Source organism: Schistocerca nitens, chromosome 1 (assembly GCF_023898315.1).
Source record: "Schistocerca nitens isolate TAMUIC-IGC-003100 chromosome 1, iqSchNite1.1, whole genome shotgun sequence".
Lineage (NCBI taxonomy): Eukaryota > Metazoa > Arthropoda > Insecta > Orthoptera > Acrididae > Schistocerca > Schistocerca nitens.
The window spans coordinates 1,236,580,655-1,236,598,925 of NC_064614.1; the positions used below are offsets into that span (position 1 = coordinate 1,236,580,655).

An 18,271-nucleotide genomic window follows, 5' to 3' on the forward strand; every position below is an offset into this window, starting at 1 on the left:
GCATAGTATTCTCCAGTAACTGTTTGCCCAGTGGGGAGATAATCTACAAACAGAATCCCCTTCGCATCCCAGAACACTGATGCCATGACCTGTCCCACCGAAGGAATTGTCTTTCCTTTCTTTGGTGGCAGTGGTCACAAACTGGTGCAAAAAATCTTATTCATTTCTCCTAAAACAGGCCAAACATTGTTCCGATATGTCCATTCTCATGCGTTTTTGATCCAGCATCAAGAGTCGGGGCACCCATCTTGCAGATAATTTTTCATTTCTAATTCTTCAGTTAACATGTGGTATACCATTTCAGATGACATCTGGCAAGCGTGAGCAATTTCAGTCACTTTCAATCGGCAATCCTCCATGATCAATGTGTGCACTTTTGCAATGATTTCTGGAGTAATGTCACATCTTGGCTGCCGGCTGCCGGGGCCGAGCGGTTCTAGGTGCTTCAGTCCGGAAGCATGCTGCTGCTACAGTCACAGGTTCGAATCCTGCCTCGGGTGTGGATGTGTGTGATGTCCTTAGGTGCATTTCAAGCATGACATACGCTTTCTTGGCTCCTGTCGCCGGTTTGTCTCAATGCGCTCTCGAGCGCTCTGGCGGCAGAAACCTGAAGTGCGGCTTCAGCCGAACAAAACTTTATGAGTTTTTCTACGTATCTGTAGTGTGTCGTGACTATATGTCAATGAATGGAGCTACAGTGAATTTATGAAATCGCTTCAATCATTTGATATATATATATATATATATATATATATATATATATATATATATATATATATACAGGGAAAGATGAAAGGATGTTCCAGATTTATATTTTTACCAGTAAAGAACTGGAACAATAACTGAAGAAATTCTGCTGCTTTATTATTTCCTCCTTGTCAGGTACAATATACTGAAATGGTCAACAAAATGTTTAAAATTTATAAATATTTCTGTACATAACACCTCAGTTTACACATACTAATTACAAAAATGAACACAAGCTCCTTATAAATTAGTTAGCATTAATGTTCGTGAATTTAATAGTGACACATGCCACTGAAATTTTCTTCCCTCCTTTTGTTTACGGCTAGCCTTCTTGCATACCACATGATTTTTGGTTTCTATCTGTTGGAAATAAAATCAGCACTGACTTGAAAAGCGAACAATTTTTATTTTGTTGCTTTTTCACACAAAAACATTTTTCTGCATTATATTACATGACATACTGGACAGAGGCCGTCACACCAGAACAGCAGCATCTCACAGCAGAAGTTGAGACCTGTCTTCATACATATATTTTCCAACAAAGACTATTCTTTAGCTATTTTGGATTATGGTGGTTCTGCTGAAATTCTCTGAAATATCTCCACGTCAGTACTGATCAAAAATCATCTGCTGCTACCTTGTTCTTTTCTCGCTCAAGAGCTTCTTTAACTTTACTAGTTTTTCCAATACCCAATCGTGGCAGCCCACGATTGAGTCCATCTAACAAGACACAGGCTTTGCAAAGTTCCTGACTTGAAACATATCCACAGCGAGAACACTTGCCAACTTCAGGCATTCGTATGCCTTCACGGACAGAGAGACTTTCACCTGGAAATAATTAAATTAACACACATTAGTACCCTGAATGGAAAATGTAAAAGAAACTATGAATTCAATTTCAGGATAAAAGTCAAATAATTTTCAAAACAGCAAATCAATATTTTACAATTAGCAATATCACTCAGTTGTATTACATTAACGCAAATTAAATGCTACAAACATATGGCTCAGTTATATATGATAATAGAGAAAGCAGAATTTTCTTTTCAAAGTAGCAACTTTTTTCAGTATTTTGTCTTTTGTTAACATGCACCTATACTCATTCCACATCCCTAGAAGGTTCTCCCTCTTGATGGAATCTATGGACCACAATGAATCAATTGATGGATCTGACTGCTGTGTATACGAGGTAAACAGTAGATGTGTAGTGAAACTACTTTCTCCTGCTGTCAACATTTCTTTCCTTAGTGTTCTGAAAAATTTCACATTTAATGATAAATTTTATAGATATGTAAATAATATAACTTATAATGGCATGCTGGAGTTCATTTTCTGTGTCTAACAGGGGAACCTCCCCATCGCACCCCCCTCAGATTTAGTTATAAATTGACACAGTGGATAGGCCTTGAAAAACTGAACACAGATCAATCGAGAAAACAGGAAGAAGTTGTGTGGAACTAATAAACAAAATATACAAACTGAGTAGTCCAAGTGTAACATATCCAACATCTAGGACTATGTAACGCGAAGAGCGCCGTGGTCCCGTGGTTAGAGTGAGCAACTGCGAAACGAGAGGTCCTTGGTTCGAGTCCTCCCACGAGCAAAAATTTTACTTACTTTATTTTCGCAAAGTTACGATCTGACCGTTCATTCATTAACATTTCTGTTCACTGTAATAAGTTTAGTGTCTGTGTTTTGCGACCGCACCACAAAACCGTGCGATTAGTAGACGAAAGGACGTGCCTCTCCAATAGGAACCGAAAACATTTGATTGCAAATTCATAGGTCAACCGATTCCTCCACAGGAAAACACGTCTGAAATATTCTATACGACACTGGTGATGGCATGTGCGTCACATTACAGGAATATGTTGTCGACCCACCTAACTTGCACACTTGGCGAATGGGTAAAAAGATTCTTCTACCTTGCCCGATTTAGGTTTTCTTGTGGATGTGATAATCACTCCCAAAAAAGTGATGAAAACATTGAGTTTGTCACATAAACGGCAACAAATGAATGCAACAGTTTCACAGTCGCACAGTTTTCCCTGTGCTCTGTCAAAACAAACGTTTTTAACGTTTTCAAGTTTTTCTTTTTCCGTGTGTAGACTGTCAAATCCTGCATGTGTCCAAGCAAATCTGAACATGTCCTGGAATTTTGGAGAGCAAAGTTGATCATGTCTGAGTGCATGAACTTTGATAATTGTCTGAAAATAAAAAATTAAAACTTTTCACTCGAGTGAGGGTTGAACCAGGGACCTTCCGTTCCGTAGCTGCTCACGGTAACCACGGGACCACGGTGCTCCTCAGTGAACAGGTACCTTATTGTGACATATCTTGCACACGGACTACTCAGTTTGTATATTTTGCTTATTTTTTTCATAGTTCCATACAACTACTTCCTGTTTTCTTGATTGATCTGTGTTCAGTTTTTCATGGCCTATCCCTGTGCCAACTTATAACTAAATCTGAGGGGGGTGCGATGGGGAGGTTCCCTTGTAAGAAGGGGAGATGATAGATAAAGTAACAATAATTTGAAGGTGAGTGCAGTGAGTATGATATGTAAGGAGTGTTCATTACTGCAGTTCACTGAGAAAATTGAGTCTTTTATAAAAAGCATTTGTTTCCTCTCATTCTGATTCCATTTTACTTTATTTTATACCACCATACAACTGTCATACCAACACATAAAATTTTAATTCATGAAAATGATCAATAATTGTGGTAATAATTGTACCTAATTTCAAGTTATGATGAGAGGTATTTGCTAAATTCTGTTCATTACAATAATAATCATATGACCCACAGGTATTTTAGATATTCACACAGAGAATAGAAAGAATAGAAGAGGCTTGACAATAAGTGACATCCCTCAGTTCTTCCCGTCAATGGGACAGGATTTTTAGAAATGTTCAGGTCAAACAACAAGAGAATTGAAGAACCTTTTATCGCATAAATTTCAGTAATAAAGAGTGAACTAGGAAATTGAGATCTGTTTTAGGACTGCACAATGAAAATTGTTTCCATCACATAATGACAGGAGCTGGGATGAGCAGCCAGAATAAACATTACTGCAACAGAATATGTGAATATTGTCTATCTGTAATTTACATTACCAGCTGTTGGCTCGAGCCCCCTTTTAAGATTTGAGAAGTTGTTCAGACTTGGTAACAGTTTACATGTCTTGCTTGTAGTGACTAACAATTATTTCGGTGTCTATTACAAAAGGAACAAATGGTCTGTGCAGAATTCATTTTTCAGCTGGTAAAATTGTAACTAATACTACTGTTGTGCTTCAGTAACATTAAAGAAATGGTTTTGAATAAACTAAGATTTCATGATTCATAAATGAGACTAAATGAACAGATACCTTATCATGACCTACCCATTCTCAAAGTGAAAGGCAAATCTTCAGCAGGCAATCAATCAAAACTATCATAAGAGCACTGATAAAATTCCTGAAGAAATAAATCTGTTGTGCAGTGCCCACTGGCAATTTTTATCAGACAATGACACAATGAAGCACCTGCACAGGATATCTATTGTATTTATCTGATTATAACATGACCCTGAATATACAACAATACCCCGCCCCTTTTGTTTTAAGAGGCTCCTTGGGAACGCTTCATTTTTAACATAATCTGACTAATCAAAATCTGTGTTTTATTAATGTAAAGTATCTCCCTAAAACAATTAACATTTCATCTAGTCTAAACTTATGTCATTTCTTGACATAATAAAAGGAGAAATGAAATAAACAAAAAAATGATTTATCTTAATTTTTATTTCCACTTCTTTGTTTGCTTACAGTACTATCTATGTGGTACCAATATTTGTAATCATCATCATGGGCATCACGATTTTCACTTGTAAGCCTCCTCTCATAATATGTTATCTTCTGGGCCATCCATAGCATCCAATATGCAGCAGTTTTGAATCCTTTCATAATATATTCATTTGAGATTCTTCCCTGGGCAGTAAGGATCCACTGGCCGAGTGTGGATGCTAAGGGTTTCCTTGAAGAAGCCACTCACTGTAAAGTTGTCAGTGATGAACCTTAAAAGGCCTATTCACAACAATACCCAGTTGTTAGGTGATACCACCGAGAATTATTACCAGGTCTGTGTTGTTCATTGCTATAAGATCTTTAACTTCCTGGGTAAGGTGTCGCCTGAAATAACACAGCATCAACATTTTCCTAATGTTAAGCGAAGCGAAGAGCTTGGTATACTGTTCCAAACAACTTCCAACCAGTCGGGCCATTTGTCATCCATCCCTTTCCTCTGCATTTAAAGATATGCTCTGCAGGCAGTATATAGAGGGAAACATTCCACGTAGGAAAAATATATCTAAAAACAAAGATGATGTGACTTACCAAATGAAAGTCCTGGCAGGTCGACAGACACACAAACAAACACAAACATACACACAAAATTCAAGCTTTCGCAACAAACTGTTGCCTCATCAGGAAAGAGGGAAGGAGAGGGAAAGACGAAAGGATGTGGGTTTTAAGGGAGAGGGTAAGGAGTCATTCCAATCCCGGGAGCGGAAAGACTTACCTTAGGGGGAAAAAAAGGATGGGTATACACTCGCACACACACACATATCCATCCACACATATACAGACACAAGCAGACACATTTAAAGACAAAGAGATTGGGCAGAGATGTCAGTCGAGGCAGAAGTGAAGAGGCAAAGATGTTGTTGAATGACGGGTGAGGTGTGAGTGGCGGCAACTTGAAATTAGCGGAGATTGAGGCCTGGTGGATAACGGGAAGAGAGGATATATTGAAGAGCAAGTTCCCATCTCCGGAGTTCGGATAGGTTGGTGTTAGTGGGAAGTATCCAGATAACCCGGACGGTGTAACACTGTGCCAAGATGTGCTGGCCGTGCACCAAGGCATGTTTAGCCACAGGGTGATCCTCATTACCAACAAACACTGTCTGCCTGTGTCCATTCATGCGAATGGACAGTTTGTTGCTGGTCATTCCCACATAGAATGCGTCACAGTGTAGGCAGGTCAGTTGGTAGATCACGTGGGTGCTTTCACACGTGGCTCTGCCTTTGATCGTGTACACCTTCCGGGCTACAGGACTGGAGTAGGTGGTGGTGGGAGGGTGCATGGGACAGGTTTTACACCGGGGGCGGTTACAAGGGTAGGAGCCAGAGGGTAGGGAAGGTGGTTTAGGGATTTCATAGGGATGAACTAAGAGGCTACGAAGGTTAGGTGGACGGCGGAAAGACACTCTTGGTGGAGTGGGGAGGATTTCATGAAGGATGGATCTCATTTCAGGGCAGGATTTGAGGAAGTCGTATCCCTGCTGGAGGGCCACATTCAGAATCTGATCCAGTCCCGGAAAGTATCCTGTCACAAGTGGGGCACTTTTGTGGTTCTTCTGTGGGAGGTTCTGGGTTTGAGAGGATGAGGAAGTGGCTCTGGTTATTTGTTTCTCTACCAGGTCGGGAGGGTAGTTGCAGGATGCGAAAGCTGTTGTCAGGTTGTTGGTGTAATGCTTCAGGGATTCCGGACTGGAGCAGATTCGTTTGCCACGAAGACCTAGGCTGTAGGGAAGGGACCGTTTGATGTGGAATGGGTGGCAGCTGTCGTAATGGAGGTACTGTTGCTTGTTGGTGGGTTTGATGTGGACGGACGTGTGAAGCTGGCCATTGGACAGATGGAGGTCAACATCAAGGAAAGTGGCATGGGATTTGGAGTAGGACCAGGTGAATCTGATGGAACCAAAAGAGTTGAGGTTGGAGAGGAAATTCTGGAGTTCTTCTTCACTGTGAGTCCAGATCATGAAGATGTCATCAATAAATCTGTACCAAACTTTGGGTTGGCAGGCCTGGGTAACCAAGAAGGCTTCCTCTACGCAACCCATGAATAGGTTGGCGTACGAAGGGGCCATCCTGGTACCCATGGCTGTTCCCTTTAATTGTTGGTATGTCTGGCCTTCAAAAGTGAAGAAGTTGTGGGTTAGGATGAAGCTGGCTAAGGTAATGAGGAAAGAGGTTTTAGGTAGGGTGGCAGGTGATCGGCGTGAAAGGAAGTGCTCCATCGCAGCAAGGCCCTGGACGTGCGGGATATTTGTGTATAAGGAAGTGGCATCAATGGTTACAAGGATGGTTTCTGGGGGTAACGGATTGGCTAAGGATTCCAGGCTTTCGAGAAAGTGGTTGGTGTCTTTGATGAAGGATGGGAGACTGCACGTAATGGGTTGAAGGTTTTGATCTACGTAGGCAGAGATACGTTCTGTGGGGGCTTGGTAACCAGCTACAATGGGGCAGCCGGGGCGGGTTTTGAATCCACGCCAGACAGCATGGAACTCTATGACCACTAGAGGTCTCTGCTCCGTAAGCCATGGCTGCACGCGCTCCTGGTCCCGAGTCTAATGTGAGGGCACCACTGTGGAGCACGTGGTCCCAGCGGCCAATAGTAATATACCCAGCCGTGTATTTAGGCTCACGCAGCGAGGCAGTCTGGTATTCGCATTGAGTTGGTCGATATCTCGCTTACATACATTGTGCTTACGTTGTGTGTGCTTACTTCCTATTTATGAGTGGACGTTGTTTTGATTTCATGAATTTATCTCTTGTGAACCCATTGCTTAATACTTTGTTGTTGATCTTGGTGTCTTGCTCAGTTGTCTGTCTGTCGCGCTTGTCCTTCCATTTTCGTTCGTCTGTCTTGTTTGTTCACGGGCCGCTCCCATTCGGTCCTGCCATGTCTTCGTTAGCAGCCACCCCACGATTATTCCTGTCACGGTTACAACATTTTGGCGATGAGGTAAACAGTAGTAGTTGTTAGCATGGAGACTAAGTTGGTCTCTCTTCTGGGACAACATCAGCAGCTCATGCAGCTGCAGCAGCTCCAGTTAGACATCTTACAAAAGTCGATGCGGTTGCTAACGGACAAAGTCAATGCCCGGGACGCATTACAATAGCAGCTTCCAAGTCCTCAGGTGTCTGATGCTTTCCCACGTCCGCCGTCATTCCCACCATTTAATGACACTAAAGAAGACTGGGAAACATACTTACATCAGCTGAAACAACATTTCACAGCTTTTCAAGTCACATATGACCCCTTGCAGTGGTCGTTGTTTATGTCTTGGGCCTCCCCAGACACATTCTTTCTTCTCCGCAGGTTTGCACCATTGTCCAATCCTGTGGCTCTCTCTCTTTCCAGGAAATATGCCTTTTGCTGACAAACTATTATTCACAGCACTTCAATGTAGTCACCTCTCGGTTGGAGTTCCACCAGTGTCATAAACAGCCTGGTCAATCATATCATTCTTGGGTCACGGACTTGCAGGGTCTCAGTCGTTGATGCAATTTTACATGCAGCAATCAGCAGTGTAAGGCTTTGTATGTGGCCTCCCTGATATGGGATGTGGTGGTTCTGCTGGCTCCCGATCCTGAGGTCCACACTGCGGTGTTGAAACTCGATTAACCCTCGTTGGAAGAGATTCTCCATATTGCCCACTCATTTGAAATTGCTCAGGTGGCTAACGAGCATCTCATTGTGCGGCCGCAAGTGGCAGCGATCGGTGCATCTCTGTGGGTTCCACCCTCGTGATGTAGACGTGGCTTGGCCTACAGAGGCCAGTGCCATTGGAACTCCTCTTTGTTCGATGTCTCTATGGCTTCAGGGCCTCTGGTCGCCCCTTGTCGACGGTCGCACAGCCCGCTTCCATCTTGCCCACAGTACCTTACCGCACACTCTCGAGATGATTGCCCCCACCACTGGAAAACGTGCACACTGTGTGAGAAGGAGGGTCACATCCAATCTGTTTGTCTTAGTCACTTAACTCGCTCCTGTCCTGCCCCTACTGGGCCTCAGGATACAGTACATGCTCTGCAATCGGTCATCCCGCTGAAGGGCAATCAGTTGTCCTGCTGGAGGACCCATCAGCACAGAAGCTATTCCTCACACTCCGCCTTTTTACTGGAGATGTCAGTTTTCAGATTGACACTGGGGCCACCGTCTCCATGATTAATATTGTGACATATACCCGCCTTGGCTCCCCTGCTTTGTCACCTCCCTCTCGGTGTTTGGTCACCTATGGCAATGGTTCCATTCCCCTTCGTGGGCAGTTCGCCGTACAGGCAATGTACAAACGTGTTCCCCAGCTCCCTACCCTGTTTGTTGTCAACCATCTGTTGGCTTAGAATAGTTTTGGCCTAGACGTATTTCAACTGTTTGGGTTTTCAATTTCCGATTAAGTTAAGGTCATTTCCATGGCTATTTTTTTTTTTTTCAGGACTTGGACGATCTGTGCTTGGCTTTTCATCATTGTTTGTAACAGATCTCGGGTATGCTTCACATTTTCAGGCACACATCACACTTTGGCCAGATGCACAGCCTTGCTTTTTCTGGGCCAGACCCACTACAGTGGCCTTATGGCCAGCAGTCAAGCGCGAACTTGATCGGCTCCAGGCTGCTGGTGTCCTACAGCCTGTGAAATACAGTGCTTGGGTGACACCATTGGTGGTCATACGGAAACCTAATGGGTCCGTTCAGCTGTGTGGGGACTTCGGTGCTACTGTCAATGCTCAATTTCCCGACAGGAAGACCTTCTCGCCAAGCTTACGGGAGAGGGGGGGGGGGGAGGGGGGGGGGGGGCGAGGACTTTTCTAAGATCGACCTGGCTGAGACATACCACCAGTTACTCTTGGATGCCGATTCCCAGAACATCATGGTTATCAACACGCCTTTTGGATTATACAAGTACAAGCACCTTCAATTTGGTGTCTCTTCGGTGCCGGCAATTTTCCAGCGGTTCCTGGAGCAGCTTACGCAGCCTATCCCAGCCTGTGTGAATTATCTGGATGACATCTTGGTCACCGGGTGTTCCTGCCAGGAACATTTGCACAACCTCAGCACCTTATTTCATTTTCTGCAATCTGCACGTTTACGCTATCGGCTGGACAATTGTATATATATATATTTTTTTCTTTTTTTTTTCAACCGGAAGTGGAATACTTAGGCCTTAGCAAAGATGGCATTCGCCCTTTGGATTGCAATGTCGCGGCCACTGAGGCCCTTCCTCGTCCCAAGGACTTATCTGAGCTCCAGGTGTTTTTGGGCAAGGTTACCTATTACTTGAAGCTCTTACCCCAAGCTGCCTCCATTCCTCAATCCCTCAATCACTTGCGTCGCAAAGGGGTGACTTTTGATTGGACTCCTGTGACCAGGCTTTTCTCTATATAAAGGTGATGCTGAAGTCCGCTCCTTGCCTTACTCCCTTCTCTCTGGATCGCCCCCTGGTTGTGGCAGCTGATGCGTCGGCATATGGCATTGGAGCAGTCCTCGCACATCAATCAGAATACCGATGACTCAAAACAGCACACTGCTTATGCATCTAAACCATTAACCCCAGCACAACAGAACTACTCCAAGATTGAAAAGGAGACCCTGGCGATAGTGTTTACCATCCAAAAATTTCACATCTGTCTCTTTGTGGCCAAGTTCACCCTCCTGGTGGACCATAAACCCTTAGTTACACTTTTTGGACCCCACTCTCAACTTCCAGAGTGGATGGCTCAACGTCTCCAGCACTGTGCATTATTTTTACGGAATTACACTTACACCATCCTGTATAAGCCCACTGCCCACCATGCTAATGTGGACGCTTTGTCACGTCTCCCAGCAGGCTCCCATCATGCATTTGACCAACAGGAGGTCCTCTGCTTTCACACTGATTCCGCCCGCCAGGATTCAATGGACGGTCTGCCTCTTATGGCTGCTCCCATTGCCACAGCTACACACCGAGACCCTGTCTTGTGGCAGGTTCTCCGGTACATGGTCCACGGTTGGCCCTCCTATATTACTCGTCGGATGCGGACCGACTTCAGCCCCTGGCACCACCTGTCCTACAGGATCTCCGTGCTCCATGATGTCCTTCTGTTGGCCATGGAGTCTGATGCCCATCGGATGGTCATCCCTCCGGATTTTCGACATCATGTGCTCAGTTTGTTACACCGCGGGCACTGGGGTATGTCTCGCACGAAAGTTTTGGCTCACCGGCACATGCATTGGCCCAGCATCAATGGCGATATTGACCACCTAGTCTGCAGGTGCACTGTATGTGCCTGTCACCGGGCAAAGCCCGCCCCCCCCCCCCCCCCCCTCAGTCATTCGCACCCTGGCCTCTGCCTCACCAGTCCTAGGATCGCATCCATCTTGATTTTGCGGGCTCGTTTTTTGGGTCCATGTGGTTACGTATTGTTGATGCCTACTCCAAATACCCATATGTCATCTGCATGCCATCCACCACCACAGAGGCCACACTCATGGCCCTGGCCCAGGTTCTTGCTATTGAGGGCCTGCCTCACACACTGGTCTCTGATAATGGCCCCCAATTCACAGCATCCTCCTTCCACGACTTCTGTCAGGCCAATGGTATCTAACATATCCATAGCCTGCCTTTCCACCCTTCCTCCAATGGCACAGTGGACAGGCTTGTCCACACACTTAAACAACAGTTGACAAAGGCAGTCAAAACATCTCCAACCATGTCGGCCCTCACCCTGTTCTTGAGCACATATCGCACCACGCCAATTGACGGACACAGTTCGGCGGAGATCCTCCATGGGCGACAGCCGCAGACCCTGCTCCATTTGTAGATGCCATCACCTTCCCAGCGCTACGCCCCCAATGCAGCCGTATGGGCCCATGTGTACGGCAGCAAGGCGGGTTGGATGCCTGCCACAGTTCTCGCAGCCCATGGGCAGCGTGTGACGTCAGTGCAGATGTCGAAAAGGTTGGAGTGCCACCATCATAACCAGCTCCACCTGCGTACCCCTGCAGGACTCCCGCCACCACCTCCTCCTCCACTACCTCCTTCGGGTACTGACGTGGTCCTCGAGTCGCCACCACTGCCCCCCGGTTGCTGCCTCCCTGTGAGCATGCCTCTGGCCCTCCTTGCCCCAGGTGGCTCGGAGGCTCCTTCTGATGTTCCGCCCTCTGGGTCAGCCATCATGGACACATTGGACGTGCCTTCCTCCCCGACAATGGCAGTTGCCGAGCCTGGGTCTTCTCCCATCTGCCAACCCTGCGGCTCTGTCTGGGGCGTTTTTGCCCCTACACACAAGTTTCAAGGGGGGAGGGATCTGGTACTGAGTTCCACGGGTTTCGAATCTGCGCCAGACAGCATGGAACTTGATGACCACTAGAGGTCTCTGCGCTGTAAGTCGTGGCTGCGCATGCTCCTGGCCCCGAGTCTAATGTGAGGGTGCCACTGTGGAGCATGTGGTCCCAGTGGCCAATAGTGACATACCCTGTTGTGTATTTAGGAGGCTGCCTCTCACTCAGCGAGGCAGCCTGGTATTTGCGTTGAGTCAGTTGATATTTTGCTTAAGACATTGTGTTTACGTTGTGTGTGCTTACTTCCCGTTCGCGAGTGGACGTTGTTTTGATTTCATGAGGTTATCTCTTGTGACCCCATTGCTTAATACTTTGTTGTTAATCTCAGTGTCTTGCTTGGTTGTCTGTTGTCATGCTTGTACTTCAATTCCCGTTCGTGGGCCGCTCCCGTTTGGTCACACCGCATTTTCATTAGCGGACACCCCGTGACCGTTCCTGTCGTGGTTACAACACCAAGCATTACTGTTATTCTGGCCTTTTCATCACCATATGTGTTTATACGAATACTTTTAATGCCCTTCACATCGACAATAACATTTGACAGCATATCAAAATAAATAGGTGCCTGATCGATGTTGTCCATATGACCTAGCCAACAGTCATGCCTTTCCCTGAGATTAATTACATGGCACTGGTAACCAAATGGTTTTTCGTCATACACCATCGGAAGTTGCTGAGCTAGTGTAGTCCTGTGCGTAACTTAATCCCTGCCCTCTTTGTCATCCTTGCACACCAGCCCCAGTACTTGATTTGAATTCGATGAGGCAGTTAAAAAACTCTTCATCTCCAGTGCTTCCATTAGGATAATTTATTGAGTAACCAGGAAGCCTTCACTGCATTTCTCTTGTACATACTGAACAACCTGCTGCTCCAAATCATGAAACCTTCCCTGTCTTGGTTCCCTGAAAGTCTGGCACGTGGTGCTGCACTGTTGTGTGTTACATCAAGGAATGCATACTTCTGCAAAGTAATGTGGGGTTAGGCTGGAATCAACAGTGCCAAACAAAGGAATACTTTGAAAAATGCAAGCAGATGGTCTTTTCTGACATGAGCAAAAATTGGACATAAAATACTGTAAGTAAATTCAGCATCTTTTGTAATGAACTGTTTTTCAATCTAGAAAACAAGCCACATTATAATCTTCCGTTACTTCAATAAAACGAAACACATTTGATGATGAAATACACTTTTTTTTTAAGAATAAATTTATGATCACAAACTTGTCAGGTCCTCAGACCACCAGTTTCAGTCAGCAAAGACCATCTTCACATCTGTTTGAAAACACATCCTAGTATAATGGAGCCATAGTGGCATTGTCAAAAGATAAACACAAAATCAGCTTAGCATCATTGCATATATATAAAATATGGTACATACTTCAGTCATCTTGTTAACAGCGCTACTGTTTGTAACGAACATGTTGCTATTAACAGTAGCACTGTTAACAAGATGACTCTAATATGTATCGTATTTTAGATTTGTGTGACGATGCTCAGCTATTTTTGTGTTATTTTTTGACGATGCCACCACAGCTCCATTATACAGGGTGCTGCAGATAAGAGCAGTCCATGTTAAGTATAAAGGAAATGCAGTGATTTACAGAAATCAAGAGCTGAGATGGACTTACCATTTATTTACAATGAAAATACAGTGAAAAATACATTTATACAAGATGTTTAAAGTGACTCCATGCAACACCAACACACAGCTGTGCTCTTCTAAGCATAGTCAGATACAGCCAGTGTAAAGTTTGGATATCAATGGCAGCAAATTCATGGCTAATATTGTTTTCAGTTCCTGTATTGTGTGTGGACTTGTTTCACAGACCTTGTCCTTCAAGCACCCGCACAACAAAAAAATGACATGAAAGTCTCTTCGGGTTTGCTACCGGATCCTAAAATCAACTTTACTCGATATTTCGGCAATCCAACTGGTCGCCATCTTCAGGAAAATGCTGCTTCTGCTGCTGAGTCCCGCTGAGAACTGACGCCAGGTTGCAAATCGACGTCCATATTTAGGCACTGTTCAGTACACGGTGCATGCGCCACCCATCACGGTTTCTGCCTTCCAAGACAGCTTAACCCAAGAACTTGAGCATTTGATGGCTGTTTTTAAGGAAAATGGATACACCGAGAAGCAGATTCGTCGGGCTATGGAGTTTGGATCATCTCCGGAGGTGTATGAAGAGGAACATAGATCTGTGGTCTTTCTTTCTTATGCTGGAGGCTTATCGTTTAAGATTGGACGAATTTTAAGGAATTTTAACATTAAGAGTGTGTTCCGTCCACCTTCTAAGATTAGGGCTCTGCTTGGCTCTGTGAAAGATGATTTGGGGCTTAGGAAACCCAGTGTGTACAAAATTCCGTGTCAATGTGGGAAAGCTTATATTGGCTGTTCAATTCGCACACTGCATGAAAGGTGTGTGGGACATCGCCGTCATACGAGGCTACAACAGCCGGAAAAATCAGCAGTAGCAGAACACTGCCTAAATGAGGGACACATTATGAAATTTGATGAAACTGTGGTAGTTGCCAACATTTCCGGTTTTTGGAACAGTGTCTATAAAGAGGTGATTGAAATTTGGTTGGCTGATAATTTAATCAACCGAGACAATGGGTTTCCTCTTAGCAAGACGTGGAATCCTGTATTATCTCGCATCAAAACTGAACGTTCTTCGGTGTGGCCTTGACTGCGATATATCGTTGCCAGCAGTGTTTCACTAAGGGCGGCGCCACCTCCCTGTCTTGGAAGGCAGCAACCATGATGGGCGGCACATGTGCTGTGTACTGAATGGTGCCTGTATATGGACGTCGATTTGCAACCTGGCATCAGTTCTCAGCGGGACTCATCAGCAGAAGCAGCATTTTCCTGAAGATGGCGACCAGTTGGGTCGCCGAAATATCGAGTCAAGTTGATTTTAGGATCCAGCAGCAAACCCGAAGAGACTTTCAAGACTTATTACGCCGGGAAAGCCTACGTAATCACAAAAAAATGACATGTTGTTAGATTCGGCAAACATGGTGGCCATAAATATTTGCTGACAGTCCATTCCTCAGTGAAGAAATCATGAACGCATTCTAGGGATGACTTAGACGTGTGGCATGTTGCCCCATCTTGCAGAAAGAAGCAACATTGTCTTTCACATTCAGTGGGTTGAACACAAAAGTATCAAAGATTTCCATATATGCGACTGTGTGAGGTTAGTGTAAAAAAATATTGGTTCAACAACATGCATTCCTGTACACCATATCAAACGTCAATTTATTCATTATGGAGCGGTTGCTGATACATAGTGTTAGGGTTCTCCGTTGCCCAGTACCTCGTGTTCTGTGAATTCACAGGATTTGAAAGATGAAACCATGCTTCATCACTCACGATGTAATGGAAAGGGTCTAACAAACCATAGCTGATATTATTCAAAAGCCATGTGTGGTAATCTTCTCATCTCTAACTGTCATTCTCCCATAATTGCTGCACACCCATCACACAATATGGCTTCAAATTAAGACTTTTCAATATCCACTTGCAACTCCTCCTACATACATGTAAACTTCTTTGGGCTCTGAATAATTCTTCAGTGAATGTCTGCAATAACTTCTGGCATGAGAATTGAAGGAATTTGTTGTTCTTTTACATTTTGCACAGATCCATAAATACACTAGCTTTTATACAGACTCTGTATTGCTCTCTTTACTGATAGTCTTCTATCTGGATACTTGACCACAAAAATTTTCAAGTTTCCGTAAGTGGACCTGTTTCACATATGCTTTCACAATTTCAATTCTTTCTTCTATCGAGAAAATCATTTTGCAGACCGCAAAGAGAAATGTCTAACTTCACTGATGAAATAAACTGAAATACTGACAGAAGAATGCTTAAGAATCGATTATTGCATAAAACTGTCCATTGTTGTAGCTGTTTACTTTATTTCAGAAGCTGAATATCGCATTCACAATACCAAGAGGTTGGGGGCTACTTTCAACTGTGTCTCCCTATATTAGGACTTGTTTTTAAAATCTGAAGATGGCCACTGCTCACCAAAACTGGTAGTCTGAAGGCCTAACAAGTTCGTGATCACAGACGGAAATTAATAAATTTATTATACACTGTATGGATCACTGTTCTATTTGCGACCTGATTGCAGTTTGTGAAATGTTTTCTTGTAGTTGCAGATTTAGAATACCTTCAATATGAAATATCAACCCTCCTTATTTTATTAATTTTACTTGCATAATGTTCTATGATATGACTGGCTCATGAGATCACATGTCCTGTTCTGTGACTGGTTAACAGAAGCAAATCAGGCACTCACGATCTTTATTTCATTGCATATGATGCTAACATAATGCCATACTTGTAGGTTTTTGTATTTATACTTGCATTTATGAAAGTGCGCAGTTTCAATGATACAGCACATTAAAGACCTTTCCAAAACACATTGCTTTTAGTATGGTTTGTTGTACTAAACTGACAAAGTGTTACTTTGGTATATAAAACTTACTTTGTCTTGTGACAGCCAGAGCGAGAGGACCAGCAGCAGCGAGTACTGTTTGTATAAAGCGTTTATTTTGCATTTTGTTTACGACCTTCCACTAAGGAAGGGATTCTATTAGTGTTTATCTGCTCTGCATAGAAACTAACAGTTCTTGATCGTTAGGAGAGAAATTTATTTTGTACTTATTTGCTGCGCTTAGCTTTTAAATAGTTTTTCTGGGAAAACCTAGCGTAGTTTTCGCGTCTCGTATTTCAGTGAGTGTTTCTTGATTATCAGAGTAGCTCATCAGAAGATTATCTTGGGAATTTGTCACCGTATAGAGTAGGGTAAACATAGTCATGTGTAGGGACTGTGGTTGTTGTGAGCGGACGCAAGGAGAATTGGCCACTCTTCGGGGGCAGGTGGAGGCTTTGTCTGTTAGGCTCATCGAGCTCGAGGCGCAGGCGTCGGCTCGTAGTGGCGTTGGGGCAACTGTGGTGAGACCTATGCCTACTTCGGTGGCCTTGGAATCACATGGAACCCCTGATGTCGCTGCGTCTTCCGGCAGTGAGCATCTTACCGGTCAGCCATCACTCCAGGGTGAATGGCGGACAGTGGTGGGCTCGCGCGTGCCTGGCCGAAAGGCGAAGGTGGGATCTGGCCGCGTGGCAGCTGCCTTACCCCTTTCCAACAGGTACGGGGTGCTTCCTAGTGGTGATGACATCGTTTCCGAGCCACCACAGGATGCCTCGCCTGTTGGGCCAGTGGCCGATTCTCCGGCAAGGTCCCGACAGTCACAGAGGGCGGGCCTATTAGTTATAGGGAGCTCCAATGTTAGGCGGGTTATGGAGCCCCTCAGGAAAATAGCGGGTAGGTCGGGGAAGAATGCCAGTGTGCACTCGGTGTGCTTGCCGGGGGGTCTCGTCCGTAATGTGGAGGAGGCCCTTCCGGCAGCTATTGAACGCACTGGGTGTGACCGGCTGCAGATAGTAGCACATGTCGGAACGAATGACGCCTGCCGCTTGGGTTCTGAGGCCATCCTTGGTTCCTTCCGGCGGCTGGCTGATTTGGTGAAGACAACCAGCATCGCACGCGGAGTGCAAGCTGAGCTTAATATCTGCAGCATAGTGCCCAGAGTCGATCGCGGTCCTCTGGTTTGGAGCCGTGTGGAGGGTCTAAACCAGAGGCTCAGACGACTCTGCGACTATAATGGTTGCAAATTCATCGACCTCCGTTATTGGGTGGAGAACTGTAGGGCCCCCCTAGACAGGTCAGGCGTGCACTACACACCGGAAGCAGCTACTAGGGTAGCAGAGTACGTGTGGCGTGCACACGGGGGTTTTTTAGGTTAGAGGGACCCCCCCTTGGGCGAAACGATAAAATACCTGACGGCTTACCAGAGAGAACATCAGCATCGTTGATAAAGAACGTCCGTCCTCAGAGACCAAAAACAGGAAAAGTTAACGTAATATTGGTAAACTGCAGGAGTATCCAGGGCAAGGTTCCTGAATTAGTATCGCTTATTGAAGGAAATAGTGCGCATATAGTATTAGGAACGGAAAGTTGGTTAAAACCGGAAGTGAACAGTAACGAAATCCTAGACACAGAATGGAATATATACCGCAAGGATAGGATAAACGCCAATGGTGGAGGAGTATTTATAGCAGTAAAGAATTCAATAATATCCAGTGAAGTTATTAGCGAATGCGAATGTGAAATAATCTGGGTTAAGTTAAGTATCAAAGGTGGGTCAGATATGATAGTCGGATGCTTCTATAGACCACCTGCATCAGCAACCGTAGTAGTTGAGCGCCTCAGAGAGAACCTGCAGAACGTCGTGAAGAAGTTTCGTGATCATACTATTGTAATAGGGGGAGACTTCAATCTACCAGGTATAGAATGG

General features: G+C 44.7%; 1 protein-coding gene across 1 annotated transcript in view; it reads right to left on the reverse strand.

Moving 5' to 3' along the window:
• Nucleotides 1-839: 839 nt before the first annotated feature.
• LOC126201669 (cytoplasmic tRNA 2-thiolation protein 1) overlaps nucleotides 840-18,271 on the reverse strand; it is a 44,661-nt gene continuing 27,229 nt past the window's right edge. Inside the window, exon 6 of the mRNA XM_049936803.1 lies at nucleotides 840-1,575. Within this exon, the coding sequence (XP_049792760.1) occupies nucleotides 1,364-1,575 (212 nt within the window). The 3' untranslated portion in view covers nucleotides 840-1,363. The remainder of the gene's footprint in view (nucleotides 1,576-18,271) is intronic.